Source organism: Leucoraja erinacea, chromosome 8 (assembly GCF_028641065.1).
Source record: "Leucoraja erinacea ecotype New England chromosome 8, Leri_hhj_1, whole genome shotgun sequence".
In the NCBI taxonomy this organism is placed as follows: Eukaryota; Metazoa; Chordata; class Chondrichthyes; order Rajiformes; family Rajidae; genus Leucoraja; species Leucoraja erinaceus.
The window spans coordinates 14,345,546-14,368,611 of record NC_073384.1 but is presented as its reverse complement, the minus strand read 5'-3'; the positions used below and the strand labels follow the sequence as shown (position 1 = coordinate 14,368,611).

The 23,066-nt window shown below is 42.6% G+C and overlaps 2 protein-coding genes across 6 annotated transcripts in view; one reads left to right on the top strand and one right to left on the bottom strand.

Moving 5' to 3' along the window:
* rmnd1 (required for meiotic nuclear division 1 homolog) overlaps positions 1 to 19,161 on the bottom strand; it is a 59,164-nt gene extending 40,003 nt beyond the window's left edge. The window contains exons 1-3 of one of the 4 annotated variants that reach the window (XM_055639013.1): positions 19,006 to 19,153; positions 5,185 to 5,289; positions 1,749 to 2,177 (exon numbers count right to left, since the gene is read on the bottom strand). In XM_055639013.1, coding sequence (XP_055494988.1) covers positions 1,749 to 2,159 — 411 coding nt within the window. In that variant the 5' untranslated portion in view covers positions 2,160 to 2,177; positions 5,185 to 5,289; positions 19,006 to 19,153. Of the gene's footprint in view, positions 1 to 1,748; positions 2,178 to 5,184; positions 5,290 to 18,130; positions 18,270 to 19,005 lie in introns of those variants that run through there. The other 3 variants (XM_055639014.1, XM_055639015.1, XM_055639016.1) reach the window with 3 other exon arrangements.
* Positions 19,162 to 19,237: 76 nt separating this feature from the next.
* Positions 19,238 to 23,066, top strand: part of armt1 (acidic residue methyltransferase 1) — a 31,190-nt gene continuing 27,361 nt past the window's right edge. The window contains exon 1 of one of the 2 annotated variants that reach the window (XM_055639012.1): positions 19,238 to 19,380. In XM_055639012.1, the coding sequence (XP_055494987.1) occupies positions 19,256 to 19,380 (125 nt within the window). In that variant the 5' untranslated portion in view covers positions 19,238 to 19,255. Of the gene's footprint in view, positions 19,413 to 23,066 lie in introns of both variants that reach the window. The other variant, XM_055639011.1, reaches the window with a different exon arrangement.

The following is a 23,066-nucleotide window of genomic DNA, read 5'->3' as shown; positions in this document are numbered from 1 at the left end:
GCAGCTTGCAAACTTGCAGTAGGTAGCCAGACCTATCATTCTCTGAAAGTTAGATCTGCCTCTACAATTGTCAGCATGTCAATCAGAGGATGAACAGCTTGTGGGGAATGTACCAACAAACACTAGGACAATAAACAGACCAAATAGAATTGCCCTTTCCTCAGGATATAACAAGATGTGGCTTTGATTCATCTAACTGTTTCAAAACAAGCACGGAATACTATTCTGGGTTAAGTGTTTTCAAGTGTTTTTTTCAAAAATGCTGTAAGAAGTGAAAGAGAGAACCAGCAATATTGAATCTGTAGAAAGAAAGTTGGTATATGTTTTATTTGTTTATACACCATTGGCAGAATCATTTACCATACTTTGTTATGCTACTTCATGTGATGCTGCATTTATTATATAGTAATGATGTCTGCAGTGAGAGAGAAAAAAAATCACAGTAGATATTGCTGGTGCAATTGACACTAGATGCCAAATCATCTGCTGTTGTATTTATGCAATAACATGCAGTTAACTGGAAGATTATGGGTGCATTGCCTGTGCAAACATGGAAGAGTATAGAGGCAAAAAATGTGGGAACAAAGGTCATGTTTAGAGCCACTCATAAAGGTGGTCACCAATTCTAGTATTGACCACATTTTCCTTGGATACAAAGGTACTTGCCAGCACCTGATGTGAAAACTCTGCCTGCAGAAGCACCAAAAGGTCAAGTTAACTATTGGCTGTAAACCCAGGGGAGGTGTCTACCCAGGGAGGTGCCACCTCACTGCCGCAATTGCATTTTTATTTTTTCGCACAAGCTGAGCACATCACAGAGAGCCCTCTGTCTAGTGGATGAAGACATTTATTTTTGGCTTGGGTAGTTTAACCCCAGCGGTATGAACATTGACTTCTCCAATTTCAGGTAGTCCTCGCTTTCTCCCTCCCCCCCTCCCCTTCCTACCTCCCACAGCTTACTGTCTTCGCCTCTTCCTTTCTCCCCCCCCCCCACATCAGTCTGAAGAAGGGTCTCGACTTGAAACGTCCGCATTCCGTCGCTCCATAGATGCTGCCTCACCCCCTGAGTTTCTCAGGCATTTTTGTCTACCTTCGATTTTTCCAGCATCTGCAGTTCTTTCTTAAACACACTGGGGACATATTATTTTTACATTTGTACCAAGCCAATTAACCTACAAACCTGTACATCTTTGGAGTGTGGGAGGAAACCGAAGATCTCAGAGAAAACCCACATGGTCACGGGGAGAACGTACAAATTCATAGTGTTGATTGAACCCGGTTCTTCAGTTCTGTAAGGCAGCTACTCTACCGTGCCAAGTCTTTTTAGTAATGGTTCTTCATATGTCCGGACCTAAATCCTGTCACTTGTCAGTTCAACTACAAGACAGATACATTCTTCAATATGGCCACTGTCCACATAGGCACAATTAGGTGAACAGTCTCTCATGCGATACATTTCTACGATTTTGTGGACCCATTTACATAAACACAACTTTGTGAGCATTGGACATCTGAACTGTCATTGACATTTTTAAAGAAGTACCAGTCTTCTTCTGATCTCAATGTGGAAATGTGTTTGGTGCAGAGAAATACGCCACCTTGTGTCAGAATTGGTGACACTCTCATGTACAGAAGAATTGGAAACCAAAAATCAGACTAAAAGTCAAAAGATTGGAATTATTGTTTGAGGGATTTAAGACAAACTATAAAATGCAGCTTGCAAATAAAACCTAAAACATTTTGTTTACCTGTACATCTGCAATTCTTGGCAGATTGGTCCTTGATGGCTGTTTGGTCCGAGGCCCCTTAAGTGGCCTTTTGGCTGACTGTACTTTTGGTTTCAATGCCACTTTACTTTCACCTGTTGCAGTGGAATAAACTCTTTTCTTTATGCTTTCAAACTGTGTACAGTACAAGGATTGAAGATGTATCATTTGCGCAGAAATGGTCTCTTTTCTTATTATTTGGCATGCTGTGGAACAATAGTCCGGTGATCTTCTGCCTCTGTTTTTCAATGGGCTGCACACAAAATTTCTCTGAAAGCAGCTGAGGTGCCCGATCCTGGATTGCTGAACACATCTAAGAGACGAGCTCAAATAGCAAGTTCTTTTTATGAAGGACTGCGATTGTTTCACGGGATTAATCAATCTTACAGCCATTGTAGATGGATGAGCAATCTAAAGACAGAAGAACATTTATTTTGAAATTTTCTATTCATCATAATAGACTACTTCCTTTGCATACACACTAATCACTTATCCATCCTATAAAAAGAAAATCTTCTTCAAATTAGGCGACATATTGAACAAACTTTGGCCACTGATCCAAATCAATACATTACTTTGAGTTGCTAATCACCAGGCGCATTGAATTAAGGACGTTTTTCTTTACACAGAGGGTGATGGGTGCCTGGAACACACTGCCAGGGATGATGGTGGAGGCAGATACAACAGCACCATTTAAGAGGCTTTTAGATAAGCAGATGGATATGCACAGAATGGAGAGATTCCGATCACATGCAGGGAGAGATTAGTTTATTTTAGTATCATGCTTGGCAAAGTCATGGTGGGCCGAAGGACCAGTTCCATTGCTGTACTGTTCTATGTTCTAAGTGTGCTCTCAAAATACTGAAATGCTTTCTTTATTTCCTCATTATTATATAACCACTGGCATTTAATAAAATATTCGATTTGGAGTTCTTTTTGCAGCCATTAGAGTAAGATTATTATTTTGTGTAAAATCTTTATTCTCAATGTGACTTGATTTATGAAGAATTATCAATAAATTCCATGAACAGAACATCATCTTTCATGCTTCTTTATAAAAACATTTCTAAAATGTCCAATGTGTCAATTATTAAAATGTTGTAATCACTTTTCTAAACACAGAAGTAACACACTATAAATAAATTCACATACACTGCAAAATGAGTGGAGAACAAATCTTGCGAAAGTCAGAGTTCAAAAAAGGTTAAAACGAAATGCAGTCACGCACAGTTTAAGATTATTTGTGGTTAAAATGAAAATGAGCTAATTCCAAAGTTATGTTTGAAATTGATTGAGTTTGGGGAGGAGTAGAAAGGAGTTAAAAGAGAATAATTGGTAGGGGGGGGATATTTTGGATCACAGATATAATGAAGATAAAAGAGGAAGTTGATCCATTACAATGGACTCTAATAAACAAGGTTGGGATCAAAGTCACACTGAATTGAGTAGAATAGTAATTTATAGTATATTGAGAGAGCATTTAGACATTGGTATATTTTTGTCTGAAGAAACAGGGCAGCAGAGCTGCTGCCTCACAGCCCTACTTGTGCTCAAGTTTCCTCCCACATCTCTGAAATGTACAGGCTTGTAGGTTAATTGGCATCTGTAAATTGCCCCTAGTAAGTAGGGAGTGGATACAAAAATGGGAGAACCTAGGGCTAGTGTGAACGGGCGATCAATGGTCAGTGTAGAATTGGTGCAGCAAAGAGCCTGATTCCATCCTGTATCGCTAAACTACTTTGGCACTAAACTAAACAATCTGTTATTAGTCATAGAGTAAACAGGTGATTTTGCTAAAATCACAAGAGAACATAACAGCAACAATTGCATTAACAATCAGGCATAAATTGTATTTTCTTCAGTAATGAACAGGACATAAAATAAACTACATTCTTTGATTTTTATAATAGATAATTGAAATATAAATTAATATGAGAGTTCTGATAAAAAAGGATGATAAACATGGGACTGAGGAAAGATCTTAACCTAGAAAACCTATCTATAAGGATAGAGTTAAGAATAACAGAAGTTGGAAAACATTAGCAGGACTAATTTAACAGGCCCCTGACAATGTTAGAAAGAGAATTAAAAAATGAGGGGGCCAAAAAACATGAGAAAGGCAATGATCTTGAGGCAATTTTTATCTTCAAATCAAGCAAAACGAATATTACAAGGAACCAACTGCTGAACACGTCAATTCATAAAATATAATGAGCAAGAAAGAGTTAATGACTAATTCTGTTAAGCATCCTTTGAGGAAAAGTGCTAATAATAGTTGAAAAGTGATATGTTAAAATTTAAAAAGTCTCACATTTATAAAAAAACTTTGCATAGAGGTAAAAGGAAAGGGTTAACTAAATTAAGATTAGAAATAATATTGCTATTGGTTTATTATTGGCATATGTACCAAAATTGTGAAAAATGTTGTTTTATTGCATAATTGTCCAGAAGCAATAGCTTATCTTTTTTAAATGTTTGTAATTCTCAACAAATATACATTATTATGTTATATATTGGATAGCAATGGGACTAAATGTTCATAAATCACCTGGGCTGGTATTTTAAAGAGATTACATAGGACACTATGGACACTTTGGTTTTGATGTTCCAGAATTCTTGAATAGATTTCCCAAACTGCAAATAAATCCATCTATTCAAAAATGTAGGAAGGCAGAAAATACAGAATCTGCAGCAAAGGCAGGAAAGCACCGGCATTTATTTATAATGTGTTAACACTTGAAAAAACATTTGATTTAGTTTTGTGAAAGTGAAATTGCACTTGAAAATTCAATTAAGATTCTTAATTGGATGGACATGGGGATTATTTCTTTCGAATACTGAGTGTGTTTTTGAACCAACTCGATCAATAGATCAACGCGGATAGATAAGGGAGAAAGCAGCAAATAAGATAGGGTTAAATTTTCAAAAGCATTCAATAGTGCTGGACAAAATTAAGATATGTGGGTTTGAGGCATCGACAGATTGGATCCATTCCCAGAACAATAAGGGATGAAAGGGTCACTTTTAGTAGATCAGGATGTAATCTGGAATGCTACAGTAACAGTGCTGGGCATCACCTATTCTATTCAACAACATAGTTAAAGGATCATGTGTATTATATCCAAGTTTGTGACAATATAAAAATAGGTGAGGAGCAAGCTATGAAAACCTGATCCAAATTGCAAAATAGCATTAGTTAGATGATTGTGCAAAGTGGTGGCTGATGGAGTATAATTTGTGAGTGTGATATCATTCATTTTGAACAGTTTTATTAAGGCTAGAAAATATTGGATATTGTATACACAAATAAAAAAAATAACAATCAGGTAAATGGTCTATTAGCTTTATTGCAACCAGAACAGTGGTTCTGCTAGGAATTGATAGGAAGTCCAGAATCATGCAGTTCCGGACATCTTACCTCTGGAAGAATCTATTTGACTTAAGAGGAATTTTGAAGAAGAATCGATAGATTTATTCTTGTGAAAGGGCAATCCCACGAGATTGTCAAATGGCTCCAAATTATCTGAAATTGACAAATAACAAATATTCGCATTGAAGTATGTAACTTTCTTGAACTGAAACTCACCTGGATTATCTCTGACCCCTCTCTTCCCTTTCTTAATCTCTGTCTCAATCACAGGGGACAGACTATCGACTGACATCCACTATAAATTTACAGACTCCTCCAGTTATCTGGGCTACACTTCCTAATCGCCCTGCCTCTTGCATAGACACTATTCCCTACTCTCAATACCTCTGTCGTCACTGCATCTGCTCTCAAGATGCGGCATTCCATCCTAGGACATCCAAGAAGTCCTCTTTCTTTAGTAAATGTGGTTTCCCCTTCTGTCATAGATAGATCCCTCAACTGCATCTCCTCTGTGAATAGAGGTTCTGCTCTCGCTGTCCCCCCCCCCCCCCCCCCCCCCCAGACAGTACCTTTCCCCACCAGCCACAGCATTCAACACATCATCCGACATTTCAACGTGATTCCCGATGAGTCACATCTTCCCATCTCGACCCCTCTCCGCCTTCTGCAGACACCTCTCCCTCTGCAACTCCTTGGTCAACTCATCCGTTATCACCTAAACCACCCCATCCACACTTACTTTCCCCTGCAACTGCAGGAGATGTAACACCTGTCCCTATACCTCCTCCCTCGCCTCCACCCAGGGACCCCAGCAGCCCTTCCAGGTGAAACAGAGGTTCACCTGCACCTCCTCTAACCTCATCTACTGCATCCGGTGTTCTTGATGTGCCCTCCTGTACATCAGCAAGACCAAGCTTGGACTCGGTGACCTTTGTGCTCAGTCAGCCAAGGCCTACTGGATGCTAAACATTTTAACTGCCCTTACCATTCCCATACTGACCTTTAGATCCTGGGAATCCTCCTTTGCCAGAATGAGGCTACCTGCCAACTGGAGGAGCAGCACCTTATATTCTGCTTGGGTAGCTTGGGTTCATTACCCAATGGTATGAACATCGAATTCTCCAATTTTAGATAACCTCCAACAATTTCCCCCCTCTCCCCTTTCTCCCCCCACGTCCGACTAGCACCTGTTTCTCCCCTCTGTCTCCTCTAGTGTCAAAATTTGGAACTCTTCAGTCTTCCGTCTCACATATTCTACTTTAATCTCTGGCTTTTGTTCCAACTATCTGCCCTTCAAAACCCTGCCCTTGCCCACCTATTACCTGACACACTTTGTCCTGCCTCTCCTCTTTCCCTCCCTCCCCTTCATCCCCCCCATTACAATCAGTTTGAAGAAACGTCATCCTATTCGTGTTCTCCAGACATGCTGCCCGATCCGCTAAGTTATTCTAGCATTTTGTGTCCTTTGTGTAACCCAACGTCTGCAGTTCCTCATTTCCACATCTAAGATTTGATAGGCTCTTTGGCATCTTTGCATTTCTTCTAGTGTTGTGCATGCAGTTAAAATTGAATACAGTGTATTGATTAGATATAGGACACATTTTGAATAGGCCAAAGACCATCAAGTACACTACCAATTATCATGATGTGCCTTCACTTGATGAAGAAGATAGTTTAGGTTTCAAATTGAAGTCAAGTTCCTAGGAATAAATATCACCAGCAACTTGTACTGGACCACCCATATCGAAGCAATGGCTACAAAAGCATACTTTTACTTCACTTAGAAGGTTATGAAAGTTTGGCATGACCCCCATAATTCTCAGCAACTTCTACAGATGCACCGTAGAAAGCATTTTATTGGGATGCATCTCAGCATGGTTTGAGAACAACCCCATCCAAGGCTCCAGGAAATTGCAGAGAATTTTAGATGCAGCCCAGACCATCACACAAACCAACATCCCTTGCATGGACTCCATCGACACTTCATGCTATCTCGGCAAGGCCAACAGCATATTCAAGGATGAGTCTCACCCCGGACACTCCCTCTTCTTCCATCTCTCATCAGGCAAGAGGTACAGAAGTATGAAAATGAATACCTCCAGATTCAGGGACAGTTCTTCCCAGCTGTTATCAGGAAACAGAACCATCCTATCACCATCTAGAAAGCCGTCCTGAACCACCATCTACCTCATTGGACTCCCTCAGACTATCTTTAATCTTGCACTAAACATTATTCCCTTTATCCTGTATCTGTACACTGTGGATGGTTTGATTGTAATCATGTATATTATTTTTTGGACAGGAAAACACACAACAAAAAAGCTTTGCATTGTACCTAAACTAAAGTAGAAGGGTCAGAGGTGGCACATCATGTCGTATAAAACCGATTGAGTTTTTTGAGATGACAAAGGTGTTTGATGATTGGAGAACAGTGGATGTTGTCCACATGGACATTAGCAAGGCATTTGCTAAAGACCCTCATTGATCCAGGCTGATCCAGAAGATTAAGATCATGGGATCCAATGTGACTTGGTAGTTTGAATTCAGAACTGGCTTGCCCATACATGCCGGGATAGTGGTAGAAGGGTGTAATTCTGACTGAGGTCTGTGACCAGTGGTGTTCTGCAAGGTTCAGTGCTGCTGTTTTTTGTGATATATACTCGGATAAAAATATAGATGGGTTGGTTTAGGTTTGCAGGCAATACAAAAATACGATTGTGGTGTTTAAGAGACTTTTAGATAGGCACATGAATATTCAGGGTTGGAGGGACATAAAACATGTGCAGGCAGAAGGGAATCATTTAAGTAGGTATCATGTTCAGCACAGACGTCGTTGGTCGAAGGGCCTGTTTTGGTGCTGTACTCTTCTATATTCTCTCATCACACTATTTCACTGAACATTGACAAGAGGCTTGGCTTGCAAGGGCTTTACAACATAGCAACCAAGATGTTGCATTGATAGGCCTGACAGCACAGAATGCTCACAATGTTGCACTGAACAATCTTACTGTACACTAAGGTACTGTACACTCCTGAGGTACTGCATTGAATATGGTATCCCATCAGCAAAGCCCTGAAGATAGTAAAAGGACAACACTTCTGCAGCCTTAAACCTAAGAGTCTTAAGAGTGACAGTTGCTATGATCTGCATTTCAAAGGTAAATTGCAACACTCCCAACATTTAGCAGTGAAGAAAATATTACAGGAATGATGCACAATTGCGCTGAAGAGAACCGAATCCAACACTCAAGACTGATGCTAATAACAGTTGGTGCTGAAAAGGAAATGCCAGAAATGTCCAGACAATTGAATATCTCTTGTGAGTTAGGATTATTATTACGGATAGACAATCTTACATAGAAACATAGAAAATAGGTGCAGGAGTAGGCCATTCGGCCCTTCGAGCCTGCACCGCCATTCAATATGATCATGGCTGATCATCCAACTCAGTATCCTGTACCTGCCTTCTCTCCATACCCCCTGATCCCATTAGCCACAAGGGCCACATCTAACTCCCTCTTAAATATAGCCAATGAACTGGCCTCAACTACTTTCTGTGGCAGAGAATTCCACAGATTCACCATTCTCTGTGTGAACATTTTTTTTTCTCATTTCTGTCCTGAAAGACTTCCCCCTTATCCTTAAACTGTGACCCCATGTTCTGGACTTCCCCAACATCGGGAACAATCTTCTTTGCATCTAGCCTGTCCAATCCCTTAAGAATTTTATAAGTTTCTATAAGATCCCCCCTCAATCTTCTAAATTCCAGCGAGTACAAGCCGAGTCTATCCAGTCTTTCTTCATATGAAAGTCCTGACATCCCAGGAATCAGTCTGGTGAACCTTCTCTGTCCTCCCTCAGATTAGGAGACCAAAACTGTACGCAATACTCCTGGTGTGGTCTCACCAAGGCCCTGTACAACTGTACATCTTAAGGCAGAACTGGTCAGTTCTGATACAAACAGAAAAAGCAGGTCGACCAAGATATTGAATTTGTTACCAAAGCCGAATAATGTACCCACACAGCAGACGAATTGATGACTCTGCATGTGTTCAGCATGAACACTGATTTGAGTGGTCAAATGTTGATGAGCAAAAGTTGATTTATCCACAAGAACAATTCCAGAATGAATAGAATTTGGAAAGATTATAACTATTTCACCCACTATCTCTGAAGCCATCTCTTTCAAAACTCTGTGATGTAGGTCATTGCGAGTTATTAGCTTTTAGTCTCACCAGCTTCTCTTGAGCGTTTTTAAAAACTAAGACTAATTTTTTTCAGTTGTTCACACTTGCTGTAACCTTGGTTTCAGCTATTTCTGCAGATATTTTATATCTTCCTTCATGAAGAAAGTCATAAAACATTGAATTTTTCTGCTATTGTCAGATTTAAATCGGGGGGATTTAAATTGAACAATGGCAAAAACAACCAATGTTTTATGACTTTCGTCTGCCACAGGGGGGCTGTGGTAAATCCAGTTTTCTCCCAAGTCATGCCTGGTACAGTGATTACCAATTATTCTTATATTTATCACAATTTTGCTTTTATATTCAATTATTTCATTTATTAATCACAGTCTTAAAATATGATGTTAACTTAGGACTGAAATGAGAAGAATTTTCTACACTCAGAAGGTAGTGAATAGTTGGAGTACTCTACTCGAAAGTTTCAATCATCGATTACAAGCAAACCTGTCTTAGACATGGGAGTAATTAATGCTAGACATGAGAGTAATTATTGGATAAGGAGACGAGGAGAGATGAAAATGGTGTTTAAGAGGGAACTGCAGATGCTGGAGAATCGAAGGTTACACAGAAAAGCTGGAGAAACTCAGCGGGTGCAGCAGCATCTATGGAGCGAAGGAAATAGGCAACGTTTCGGGCCGAAACCCTTCTTCAGACTGATCGGGGGTGGGGGTGGGTGGGGACAAGAAAGGGAAAAGGAGGAGTAGCCAGAAGGCTGGAGGGTGGGAGGAGACAGCAGGGGGGCTGAGGAAGGGGAGGAGACAGCAAGGACTAACAAAATTGGGAGAATTCGATGTTCATGCCCCCGGGGTGCAGACTCCCCAAACGGAATATGAGGTGCTGTTCCTCCAATTTCCGGTGCTGCTCGCTGTGGCCCTGGAGGAGACCCAGGACAGAGAGGTCGGGGGAGGCGGAGTGGGAGGGGGAGTTGAGGTCAATTCTTTGAGCGGAGGTGTTCGGCGAAACGACCCAATGGTCTCACCGATATAGATCGGCTGACATCTAGAGCAGCGACGCAATAGATGAGGTTGGAAGAGATGCAGGTAAACCTCTGTCGCACCTGGAACGATTGCTGGGTCCTTGAACGGAGTCGAGGGGGGAGGTAAAGGGACAAGTGATCTCTTGCGGTTGCAAGGGAAAGTGCGGGGAGGGGGTCTCAAGGGAGTTATGGAGGGAGCGGTCTTTGCGGAAGGCAGATATGGATGGGAAGAGCGAGTAGTGGGGTCACGTTGGAGGTGGCGAAACTGACGGAGGATTATTTTTTGTATGTGACGGCTGGTGGGGTGAAAGGTGAGGACTAGGGGGACTCGGCCCTTGTTGCGAGTGCGGGGATGGGGAGAGAGAGCAGTGTTGCGGGGAATGGAAGAGACCCTGGTGCGAGCCTCATTTATGGTGGAGGAGGGGAACCCCCGTTCCCTGAATAGTGAGGACATTTCAGATGTCCTGGTGTGGCACGCCTCATCCGTGGAGCAGATGCGGCGTAGACGGGAGGAATTGGGAGTAGGGGTGGAGTCCCAGGAAGCAGGGTAAGAAGTGTAGTCCAGATGAAAATGGTGTTTGAGGTAGAACATAAAACAATGGAATAGGAATACTTTATTGTCACATGTGACTAGGCAATGAAATTCTTTGCTTGCATACACAATGTATACAAATAGCGGGCATCTACGGCGCTGACAGTTAGCCAATGATCAGCCAATGCTCTCACTGAACAGACTCAAATGGCTGAGCAGCCTACTTCGTTCTTATTTCAATGTTCTTTTTCAACCTGACTATGTAATACATCATCAGCATCTTTCCCTTCTTCATGAATTTCAATCCCCTTAGGACAGGCACGTGCCCTGAGTAATTAGTCAGGGTAGGCAGTGACTTTTAAAAATCTTGAAAACCGCCCATGCAGATTATTCTCTCCCCGGTGAGCTGTCAGTCGGCTTTTAAAAAAAAAACGTGGAAACCACGCATGCGCAGATTGTTCTCTCCCCGGCGAGCGAAGTGCAGCAGGCAGTGAAGAAAGCGAATGGTGTGTTAGCATTCATAGCAAAAGGATTTGAGTATAGGAGCAGGGAGCTACTGCAGTTGTACAGGGTATTGGTGAGACCACACCTGGAGTACTGTGTACAGTTTTAGTCTCCTAATCTGAGGAAAGACATTCTTGCCATAGAGGGAGTACAAGATGGTTCACCAGACTGATTCCTGGATGTCAGGACTTTCATATGAAGAAAGACTGGATAGACTCGGCTTGTACTCGCTAGAATTTAGAAGATTGAGGGGGGGATCTTATAGAAACTTACAAAATTCTTAAGGGGTTGGACAGGCTAGATGCAGGAAGATTGTTCCCGATGTTGGGGAAGTCCAGGACAAGGGGTCACAGTTTAAGGATAAAGGGGAAATCCTTTAGGACCGAAATGAGAAAAACATTTTTCACACAGAGAGTGGTGAATCTCTGGAACTCTCTGCCACAGAAGGTAGTTGAGGACAGTTCATTGGCCATATTTAAGAGGGAGTTAGATGTGGCCCTTGTGGCTAAGGGATCAGGGGTATGGAGAGAAGGCTGTTACAGGAAACCGAGTTGGATGATCAGCCATGATCATATTGAATGGCGGTGCAGGCACGAAGGGCCGAATGGCCTACTCCTGCACCTTGTTTCTATGTCAGTTGGCTGTAAAAAAATCTTGAAAACTGGGCATGCGCAGATTGTTCTCTCCCTGGTGAACTGCCAGTCGGCTTTTTTAAAAAAAATCGTGGAAACCACGCATGCGCAGATGTTCTCTCCCCCGTGAGCTGTCAGTCGGCTTTTTAAAAAAAATCATGGAAACCGCGCATGCGCAGATGTTCTCTCAACTTTTATCAAGAAATTTGTCTTCAATAGGTCCTATCTCTTAATAAAGTATTTAAAAACATATAGCTCAAAAGAAATTTACTTACAATATTATTTGTACACAAAATCCATTCTTCTCTCTTTGTTTGTAGCAAAAATATCCATAACTTTTTCATAGAAACTAGCAGTGGGACTTTGCACCATCTGAGTAAATCATTCCTTTTCGATAGAAATTAAAGCAAGTGATGAAAGCCTTTCATTGGACATTCTATTCCTGGTGAAGCTTTTAATTCTTTTCAAAGCTGAAAATGATTTCACAACAGAAACTTGTAGCAGCAATTGCTAAAATTAATTGTAGCAGCTTCATGGCTTCAGGGAACGTTTGTTCCAGCCCATTTTGAAATATAAAAACAAGTAAATCTTTAAATGATTTATCCCAAAACAATTGTGCATTATAAATTCCAGCTAGATCTGCTTTCAGTCTTATGACATCAAAGAAGTTACCGTAGTTTCTTTCTAAACTTTGTATTGTCTCCTGATCAATTTGACAAGCACGTTTTTGAAACTTGTTTCCATCAACTAAGGAAATGAATTGTACATTTTTGAAGTCGCTGTATCTTGCTTCCATATGCTTCAATATATCAACCAATATCAGATCAAATATTCGTGCTCACTCTTCTTTAATTGGGCGTTTTGAAAAAGATTTTGATTCAGTCAGGTCATTTTCTTTGCAATATTCTTCAAACGTTTCATGAATGTCATCAAAATATTGGCGCAGATCCTCAAGCGAATGTATTGTTTCATTGATTCTTTCAATGCAATAAGGAATTTCATAGCAAAAGGATTTGAATATAAGAGCAGGGAGGTTCTACTGCAGTTGTACAGGGTCTTGGTGAGACCACACCTGGGGTATTGCATACAGTTTTGGTCTCCTAATCTGAGGAAAGACATTCTTGCCATAGAAGGAGTACAGAGAAGGTTCACCAGACTGATTCCTGGGATGGCAGGACTTTCATATGAAGAAAGACTGGATAGACTCGGCTTGTACACACTATAATTTAAAAGATTGAGGGGGGATCTTATAGAAACTTACAAAATTCTTAAGGGGTTGGACAGGCTAGATGCAGAAAGATTATTCCCGATGTTGGGGAAGTCCAGAACAAGAGGACACAGTTTAAGGATAAGAGGGAAGTCTTTTAGGACCGAGATGAGAAAATCATTTTTTACACAGAGAGTGGTGAATCTGTGTAAATTCTTTGCCACAGAAGGTAGTTGAGGCCAGTTCATTGGCTAGATTTAAGAGGGAGTTAGATGGGGCCCTTGTGGCTAAAGGGATCAGGGGGTATGGAGAGAAGGCAGGTATGGGATATTGATTTGGATGATCAGCCATGATATTGAATGGCGGTGCAGGCTCAAAGGGCCGAATGGCCTACTCCTGCACCTGTTTTCTATATTTCTATGAATATCTATCATTTTAGTTTGCAAAATGTTGTAGAGAGCGTCCGTTTTAATGAAAATTTCATTATAAACCTCGAGAAGAAAGTATGTAGAATCTTTCGTTAGCCAAGCATAAAACCCATTGCTCCTCACCAAAGTTTCAGGATCCCACAATAAAGGATTGCTGTTAATGCTGTCAAAATGTTTACAGAGGTCTCCATGGTATTGCAAAATAGTTTGGATTTGCTTTGAGTTTGAAGTCCATCTGGTTGGTGCTGCCTTTGGAATGCGTTTCTGCACTATTTCCATCAAGAAATTGCGTTTGTTTTGTAGAATGACTAAAAAATGAGGCAAGAGCGTCAATGGTCTTGAAAAGGCCTGTACATTCAGGTATGAACTTAGCTGACTGAGACAGAACAAGATTCAACTTATGAGCATAGCAGTGGGTAAATAAAGCTGATGGTGCCTTTTCTCATACTTTAGCTTGAACACCATTTAAGTTTGATGCCAATACCATTGCTACCCGATGGATTGCAACAATGTCGTGGTCGGGGAGCTTGTGTGTCTCAGTGACTCCTAGAGCTATGCCAGTGGGAGATTTGTCTCCTTTAGGGTCTCCCATGCTGGACACGTCGAAGGGTAGAGGCGAGACGAAGAGCGATCCACTGGTCCTCCAGGTTAGGGGTTGAGCACAGGGCTAACAACCCTGTCTCGTAAAATAAATATGGTACAGAAACAGCAACTGAAGGAATCAACACTACTGGACGTGATGGACTTCCAGGGCTATCGACAGATGCTAGGATGAATGTCAATGGTGGAGAACCAGACAGCATCCCAAGAATAGCCCTGCACTGGACACCGGAAGGGAAAAGGAAAAGAAGGAGACCCAAAACACCTGGCGACGAACTGTAGAGGAGGAAATGAAAACAATGGACCTGACCTGGGGTAGTGTCCAGAAGCTAGCCCAGAACAGACAGGAGTGGAGGACCTTCGTTGCTGCCCTACATGCCAGGAGGCATAATAGGCAATAAGTAAGTAAGCCATTACCATTGCTCCATCGTATGTCTGTGCTACAAGTTTCTCAGCACAAGTATATTTGTGTAAGTTATTGAATATGCATTCTGTTACACTAGTAGCAGTTCTATACTTAAGTTTGTCAAAGCCTATGAATGCTTCTTTAATTTCAGAATCCAATATATGCCATAATACTGTGGAGCACTGAGCTGTATTTGAAATATAAGTGGATTCATGCAGTGAATGGGGCTTTTGCGATCTCTTCTTTAATATTATTTTCTACAACTGTGCCTACTGCTTCAATCATTTTGAATCTTGTTAGAAATTCCAGAAAAAAAGTGATGAACTCTGTAAATGACGTGCCAATTTTTCATCAAATTTTGCTGTATATTTCAGTAACTCAATTGTTTCTACGATTTAGTGATTCTTTGTTTTCATTATCACCACGAAAAGCAAGTTCTTGTCTGATCAAAAAGCAAGTAGCACATATTAACTTTTTTAGTATCTCTGTTCTCCTTTTTCATTGTGAATATCAATGCTAAGTTGCTTCTGCTTATCTATGAGCAAGTCGATCCGTGTTGATCCGGTGCCTCAGGAAGACCATCAGCATTCATAAAGACTCCCCACACCCCTGCAATAGTCTGTTCGAACTTCTACCATCCGACAGACGTTACAAGGCCTTCTACGCCCGCACCTCCAGATTGAGGAACAGCTTCATCCCCAGAGCTATAGCTGCTCTGAACCGGTCCAGCTGAGTTCCCCCCCCCCATGAACTGTCTCCCTCGGATGGTCACGTCGCACATCAACCCGGCACATATATATTTGCACTTTGTACTGCGTTAACTGTGTTTTTTAAATCTTGTTTCTCTGGGTGTCTAAATTTTTAGCTAATTAAGTTATTACATTGGATGGAAGTTGCATTCCAAATCTCGTTGTACCTCTGTGCAATGACAATAAAGATATTAATATTATTATTAGGCCCAAATGTCTTCCATGCTATTTGACTTTCATAATGTGCAGCAGATCTCTCGTGCTTGTTTAAAGCATTAGGCAAATTATTTAAATCACTGTACCTATACTTGCTACCCATACAGTTCCACTAGAGAAAATAACAGGCACGGGAAACAAAACAGTCTATTTGTTGAAATACAACCGCATTGCCACTCTTTCCTGTTGTACCAAGCCGTTTTAAATGTTCTAATTATTTTTGTACTTTGCGCTGTTGAAGTTCTTTAAGTTCTTAAGGATGAGAGGGAATCATAGAAACATATAAAATTATTAAGGGATTGGACACGCTAGATGCAGGAAACATGCTCCTGATGTTCAGGGAGTCCAGAACCATGGGCCACAGTTTAAGAATAAGGGGTAGGCCATTTAGAACAGAGATGAGGAAAAACTTTTTCACACAGAGAATTGTGAATTTGTGGAATTCTCTGCCTCAGAAGGCAGTGGAGGCTGATTCACTGAATGCATTCAAAAGTGTTAGATACAGCTCTTAGGGCAAGCGGAATCAAGGGGTATGGGGAGAAGGCACGAATGGGCTACTGATTCTGGATGTACATCCATGATCACATTGAATGGCGATGCTGGCTCGAAGGTGCAAATGGCCTACTCCTGCACCTATTGTCTATGTATCATGCACCTATTTTTCCATGTTTCTATGTTTTCTCCAGGTGCGTACAAGTTTATAGGTTAATTGGCTTCTGTAAAACTGTAAATTATCCCTAGTGTGCAGGATAGTGCTAGTGTACAGAGTGATAGCTGGACAACGCGCCACAGGGCGTTTCCACGCTGACTCTCATAAACTTAATCTTGCTGCATTGCAATGCCAGCAGTGGACAATCCTACAGCACTGCATTCATGTTTGCAGAGGGCATCCTGCTACACTGCGCTCTGGTGTAAGCAGGGGGCTATCCTGACCAATAGCACTCTAGTAATGGCAGGGGACAATCCTGCTGCATTGTACTACAGAGTTAGCAGAGGGCAATCCTAAGGCATTGCACTCTAGTGTTTTGTTTATTATTGTCACGTGTACCGAGGTACTGTGAAAAGCTATGTAGGAAAGAACTTCAGATGACAATTTAAATCGAAGGTAGACACAAAATGCTGGAGTAATGCAGCAGGACAGGCAGCATCACTGGAGAGAAGGAATGGGTGACATTTTGGGTCGAGACCCTTCTTCAGTAAGTCTTCTTCAGGGTCCGAAGATGGGTCTCGACCGGAAACGTTATCCATTCCTTCTCTCCATTGACCCTTGTATACTCTGGAGTTTAGAAGGATGAGAAGATATCTTATTGAAACATATAAGATTATTAAGGGTTTGGACATGCTAGAGGCAGGAAACCTGTTCCTGATGTTGGGAGAGTCCTGAACCAGGGGCCACAGTTTAAGAATAAGGGGTAAGCCATTTAGAACTGAGACAAGGAAACACTTTTTCACAGAGTTGTGAGTCTGTGGAGTTCTCTGCCTCAGAGGGCGGTGGAGGCCGGTTCTCTGGATACTTTCAATAGAGAGCTAGATAGGGCTCTTAAAGATAGCGGTGTCAGGGGATATGGGGAGAAGTCAGGAACGGGGTACTGATTGGGGATGATCTGTCATGATCACATTGAATGGCGATGCTGGCTCCTCGAAGGGCCGAATGGCCTACTCCTGCACCTATTATCTATTGCCTGTCCCACTGAGTTACTCCAGCATTTGTGTCACTGTGAAAAACATTTTGTTACAAAGAAACACTTTTAAGAGTGTTACAAAGAGCAATCCAGCTGCATTGCAATATACTGTTAGCAGTGGACACAACTGCAGCATTATACGGGGGTTGCACGTAAGGCCATCGGGTCAAAGGGCGTGACGCACGGAGCAGCTCAATCCATGTGGAGGACATGGCAGCTTCTGGCATACACTGTTAATACACGAAACGCATACTTTCTTACCTGTTAAAAACCGCCGAAATGGTAAATTTTTGCGCTGTAAATAATTGTGGAGATCAGGGTAACCGTGAGAGACATCTATCCTACTTCAGAATTCCAAAAGTGAGGAGAAATGATGGTAGAGAGAAGCGACAGTTGAAGGATCGACAACAGCTAAAGTGGTTGGTGAACATTGGCCGTGCAGATATCGACGAGAACCATGGGCAATTTTAAAATTTTGCAGATTTATCACTTCTGAAACTTTTTAGATACCAAAGGTATCAAGAAAAACACAAATAATGCCTTACTTTTGATGAAATGCAGTGAGCAAACACGATAATTCCCAATATTTTCAATCTTGATATCTGCACGGCCAATGTTCGCCAACCAATTTGGCTGTTGTTGTCCCTTCAACTGTCGCATCTCTCTACCATCATTTCTCCTCTCTTGGAATTCTGAAGTAGGATAGATGTCTCTCACGTTTACCCCGATCGCCACAATTATTTACAGCGCACAAATTGACCATTTCAGCGGTTTTTAACAGGTCCGTTACATTGGAAGCCATGCTAAGTGCTTACCTGTAGTTCATCACGTGTACTCCAGTTGGCGCTGCGAGGCAACAGTAGGGGTCACGGGTCGTGACCAGGACTGCCGTGCAACCTCCCTATAATGAAGCATGACAAGCGCAGCTTTGCTGTACTGCACTTACTGTACTGCTGGGTCCTCCGAGGAGTCTGACAGTGTGACACCCCCCGCCGCGGTGCAAATGCTTCATTCGACAGCTCCCTGTGGAGCACGCACTGGGGTTGGGGGATTCTTGGTTCTTGATCCTCCAAAATATTCCAAATGGAATTTAAACTGGAGGTGGTGGCTTAAGCCAGAAAGGGTTAATGGGAAGAAAGAGCTACTTTAAATTTAGTTGCATCTGGTTGGGTAACTATAGTTGGGTGGATAAAGGTAAAGGCTCAGTCGCGGAGGTTTCAATGCAAGTTACAGTCTCGGATCGACACAAAATGCTGGGGTAACAGCGGGTCAGTCACATCTGGACTGACCATGGACTGTTTACCCTCCTACCATCCGGGAGGCGCTACAGGTCTCTCCGTTGCCGAACCAGCAGGTCGAGGAACAGCTTCTTTCCGGCCGCTGTCAATCTACTAAACAACGTATCTCGGTGACTGCCAATCACCCCCCCCCCCGGACACTTATTATTTTTTTTTTTTTAATTCAAAATCGTTTGCTATGTCGCTCTTCAAAGGAGATGCTAAATGCATTTCGTTGTCTCTGTACTGTACACTGACAATGACAATTAAAATTGAATCTGAATCTGAATCTGAATCTCTGGAGAGAAGGAATGGGTGCCGTTTCGAGGTCGAGACCCTTCTTCAGACCCAACTGATGCTGGACACGCGTGCTGTGGTGGTGGTGCGGATTTTTCCCCCCCAAGGTCACGCACCTTAGCAGCAGGGCGGTTGTTCAGACCCCATGGCCTTCCCCTGACACCGTCAGTGACAGTGACAGTAACAGCGCCCACAGCCCCCGGGCGCCTCCTCGTCGTCAGCGCGCTCTCCGACCGTTAGACCGAGTTTCCCGGGCGTTCGCCGCCCGCCCTGAGCGCGCGACCTCAGCCGTCACTTCCGGCCTCTGGCTCGCTCTTTGCTCCTCCGGCCGCCCGCCCTGAGCGCGCGATCCGTCACTTCCGGCCTATGGTTCCACCCCCCCGCCCGTCGAGAGCAAGATGGCGGCGCGGCAAATGGGAGAAGCGGCTTCTGCCGCTGAACAAGAAGAAGAAGGAGGAGGAGGAGGAGAGGAGAAAGAGGTTCGGTCGGAGGTACCCGACTCACTTTCGGGAAAGTACACTGGGTGTGTAGTTTAACGGGATTGCATGTGGGCACGTCTCGGGTAGAGCCGCGGTGCTCTGCGGCTTCAGCTGGCCGTCATGGTCAGAACTAATCTAATGCTTCAAAAATCCCCCCCTCCCCACCCCATGTCTATCGGCGAGACATGACTTACCACAAGGAAAACACATTTCAGTGCTTTGCTCGGTTCCAAATGAAAATCAATTTCATCCAGCAACGATATCTTCAGATTTCTTCAGTCTGAAGATGGGTCCGAACAGAAATGTCGCCTATCCATCTCCCCAGAGATGAAGTGTTGGAGTAACTTAGCGGGACAGGCAGCATATCTGGAGAGAAGGAAAGGGTGACGTTTCGGGTCGAGACCTATCTTCAGACTCGACCTTCCCAGTCTCGACCGGAGACGCCACCCATTCCTTCTCCAGAGATGCTGCCTGTTCCGTTGAGTTTCTCCAGCACTTTGTGTTTATCTTCGGTTTACACCAGCATCTACAGTTATTTCCTACACATCCCCCGAGATGAAGTCTGAAGAAGGGTCTCGACCCGAAACGTCACCCTTTCATTCTCCAGAGATGCTGCCTGACACATTGAGGTCCTCCAGTACTTTGTGTCCCCAGAAATGCTGCCTGACCGTTTAAGTTACTCCAGCACTTTGTGTGTGTGTGTGTGTGTATTTTTTTTTTGTAAATCAGCATCTGCAGTACCTTGTTTCTGCAATTTTGGACCCAGTTGCTAATGTGCCTGAGATTTCTTGTGACTTAACCTTGCGAATCTTGTGAGACTTTGTCAAAAGCATTACTGAAGTCCATATACACTACATCCACTGCATGACTTATTCATTTTTCTTTTCCCCCTATGTGGTGCTAATAGTATACAATCTACCATTTATATTTATGTTGACCTTTAATGTCATAAAAATTGGTACCACGAGAAAGTCAAAAGTGATTGTATTACTTATCATGTTTCCTGTGATAATTGTTACAAATGGGCAGGACTGTTCTCTCCCCTCGCTCTTGAAATGATTGCTACTTTTGTCAGATTAAATCAGTAAGAATAAATGAATGTATTTTGTTCATTGTTAACTTTTCAGCAGGGTTGTTTTTGGTGCCAACTGTGTTGAAGTGATCTCTTTAAAATCTATGGTTTAAAAAAAAAAGGAATATAGGATTAAGAAATTATTTTCCAAGAAAGTAGTTGGTGGAATTCTTGGAACGTTTCCATCATAATGGGAGGTAGTGTTGGATATGGTTCCGTTTTTGAGTTAAAAGAAGAAACTTGTGACCTTCATCATTTTACTCTGTGAGATTATGTTTCCAAAGTGTACTCTCAACTTCCAGGCTAAATCACAAATGCAACTTTTTATTGGCACTCCTGACTTTAGATTTTGTGTTGAAATAGATACTCTACTAGCATAGGTAGGCCAGAGCAAAAATATACTTTTCAATAATTTCTTCTGCCATTTAAGAATGCTCTGCTACTTGCAGTTCTGTGAATAAAAACAGCCAGCACCAAAACTATATTCTTCACCCATTGACTATGAATGCAAAGAATTCTAACCATAATTTTTAATTTTCTATTGGACACCAGCCCGGAGCAGTGGTGGCCCAGGCTTACAGCCAGTGCAGAGAAGAAGTGCTAACTCCACTGCTCCAGGCCAGTGTCCTGTCAATCCAAAAGCTAGTTTTGAATGTTCTTAATCAATCTAACAAGAGTAGTGAATATATTCCAATAGAAAAAGCATTATTAAAAATGATGGTTAGAATTTTTGTGTCCAGGGCCTTTGGTTAACTCGGCGGGACAGGCAGTGTTGAGCTGGAGTTGGCACTTCTTCTCTGTGCTGGCTGTAAGCATGGGCCGCCACAGCTCCGGGCCGATGTACCGTCAGTCCAGGGTCACCCCGGACATCACTGGCCACCCCCGGACAGGGTTGGGACACTCGGGAGGGGACGGTTCAACAGCGCTTGCAATGCCGGAGACCCGGGTTCGATCCTGACTACGGATAAAACGCAGGTCTGTATATATGCAGCAGCACACTTGGCGAGAATGTTTATCGTGAGTGACCTTTGACAAATCCCACGATTCCTTGCGTTTTTCGGAATTCCTTGCGTTTTTCTCGCTTATTTTTTTTAAAGCATTCAAGAGAAATCCCTATAATTACACCTTGCTGAACTGTTGCCTTTGCTCATCATCTATCACAAATGGCACCTCCAATTAATGTGGGACTTTAATTCTAATCTGAAATGCTTACATTTCTGTAATGGGAACATCTCAATCTGAGGAGGCATGAATGATGCCAACTGAGATTCATGCCTTCACATTCCACAATAGACAATAGGTGCAGGAGTAGGCCGTTCGAGCCAGCACTACCATTCAATGTGATCATGGCTGATCATCCACAATCAGTATCCTGTTCCTGCCTTCTCCCCATATCCCCTGACTGGGCTATTTTTATGAGTCCTATCAAGCTCTCTCTTGAAAGTATCCAGAGAACGGGCCTCCACCACCCTCTGAGGCAGAGAATTCCACAGACTCACAACTCTGTGTGAAAAAGTGTTTCCTCATCTCCATACTAAATGCCTTGCCCCTTATTCTTAAACTGTGGCCCCTGGTTCTGGACTCTCCCAACATTGGGAACATGTTTTCTGCCTCTACTGTGTCCAAACTCTTAATAATCTTATATGTTTCAATAAGATCCCCTCTCATCCTAAATTCCAGAATACACAAGCCCAGCCGCTCCATTCTCTCAGCATATGACAGTGCCGCCATCCCGGGAATTAACCTTGTGAACCTACTCTGCACTCCCTCAATAGCAAGAACGTCCTTTATCAAATTAAGGGACCAAAACTGCACACATACTCCAGGTGTGGTCTCACTAGGTCCTTGTACAACTGCAGAAGGACCTCTTTGCTCCTATACTCAACTCCTCTTGTTTTGAAGGCCAATATGCCATTCGCTCTCCTCACTGCCTGCTGTACCTGCTTTCATTGACTGATGAACAAGGACCCCCCCCCCCCAGATCCCATTGTACTTCCCCTTTTCTCAACTTGACACCATTTAGATCATAATCTGCCTTCCTGTTTTTGCTACCTAAGTGGATAACTTCACATTTATCCCCATTAAACTGCATCTGCCCACTCACCCAAGTCACCCTGTATTCTCATAGCATCCTCCTCACAGTTCACACTGCCACCAAGCTTTGTGTCATCTGCAAATTTGCTAATGTTACTTTGAATCCCTTCAGCTAAATCATTGATGTATATTGTAAATAGCTGTGGTCCCAGCACCAAGCCTTGCAGTACCCCACTAGTCACTGCCTGCCATTCTGAAAGGGACCCGTTAATCCCTACTCTTTGTTTCCTGTTTGCCTACTAATTTTATATCCATGTCAGCATTCCTAATCTCCTATGTGGGACCTTATCAAATGCTTTCTGACAGTCCAGGTACACTACATCCATTGGCTCCCCCTTGTCAATTTTCCTTGTTACATCCTCAAAAAATTCCAGAAGATTAGTCCAGCATGATTTCCCCTTCATAAATCCATGCTGACTTGGACCAGTCCTGTTACAGCTATCTAAATGTGCCGTTATTTCATCTTTTATGATTGGCTCCAGCATCTTCCCCACCACCGATGTCAGGTGAACTGGTCTATAATTCCCTGTTT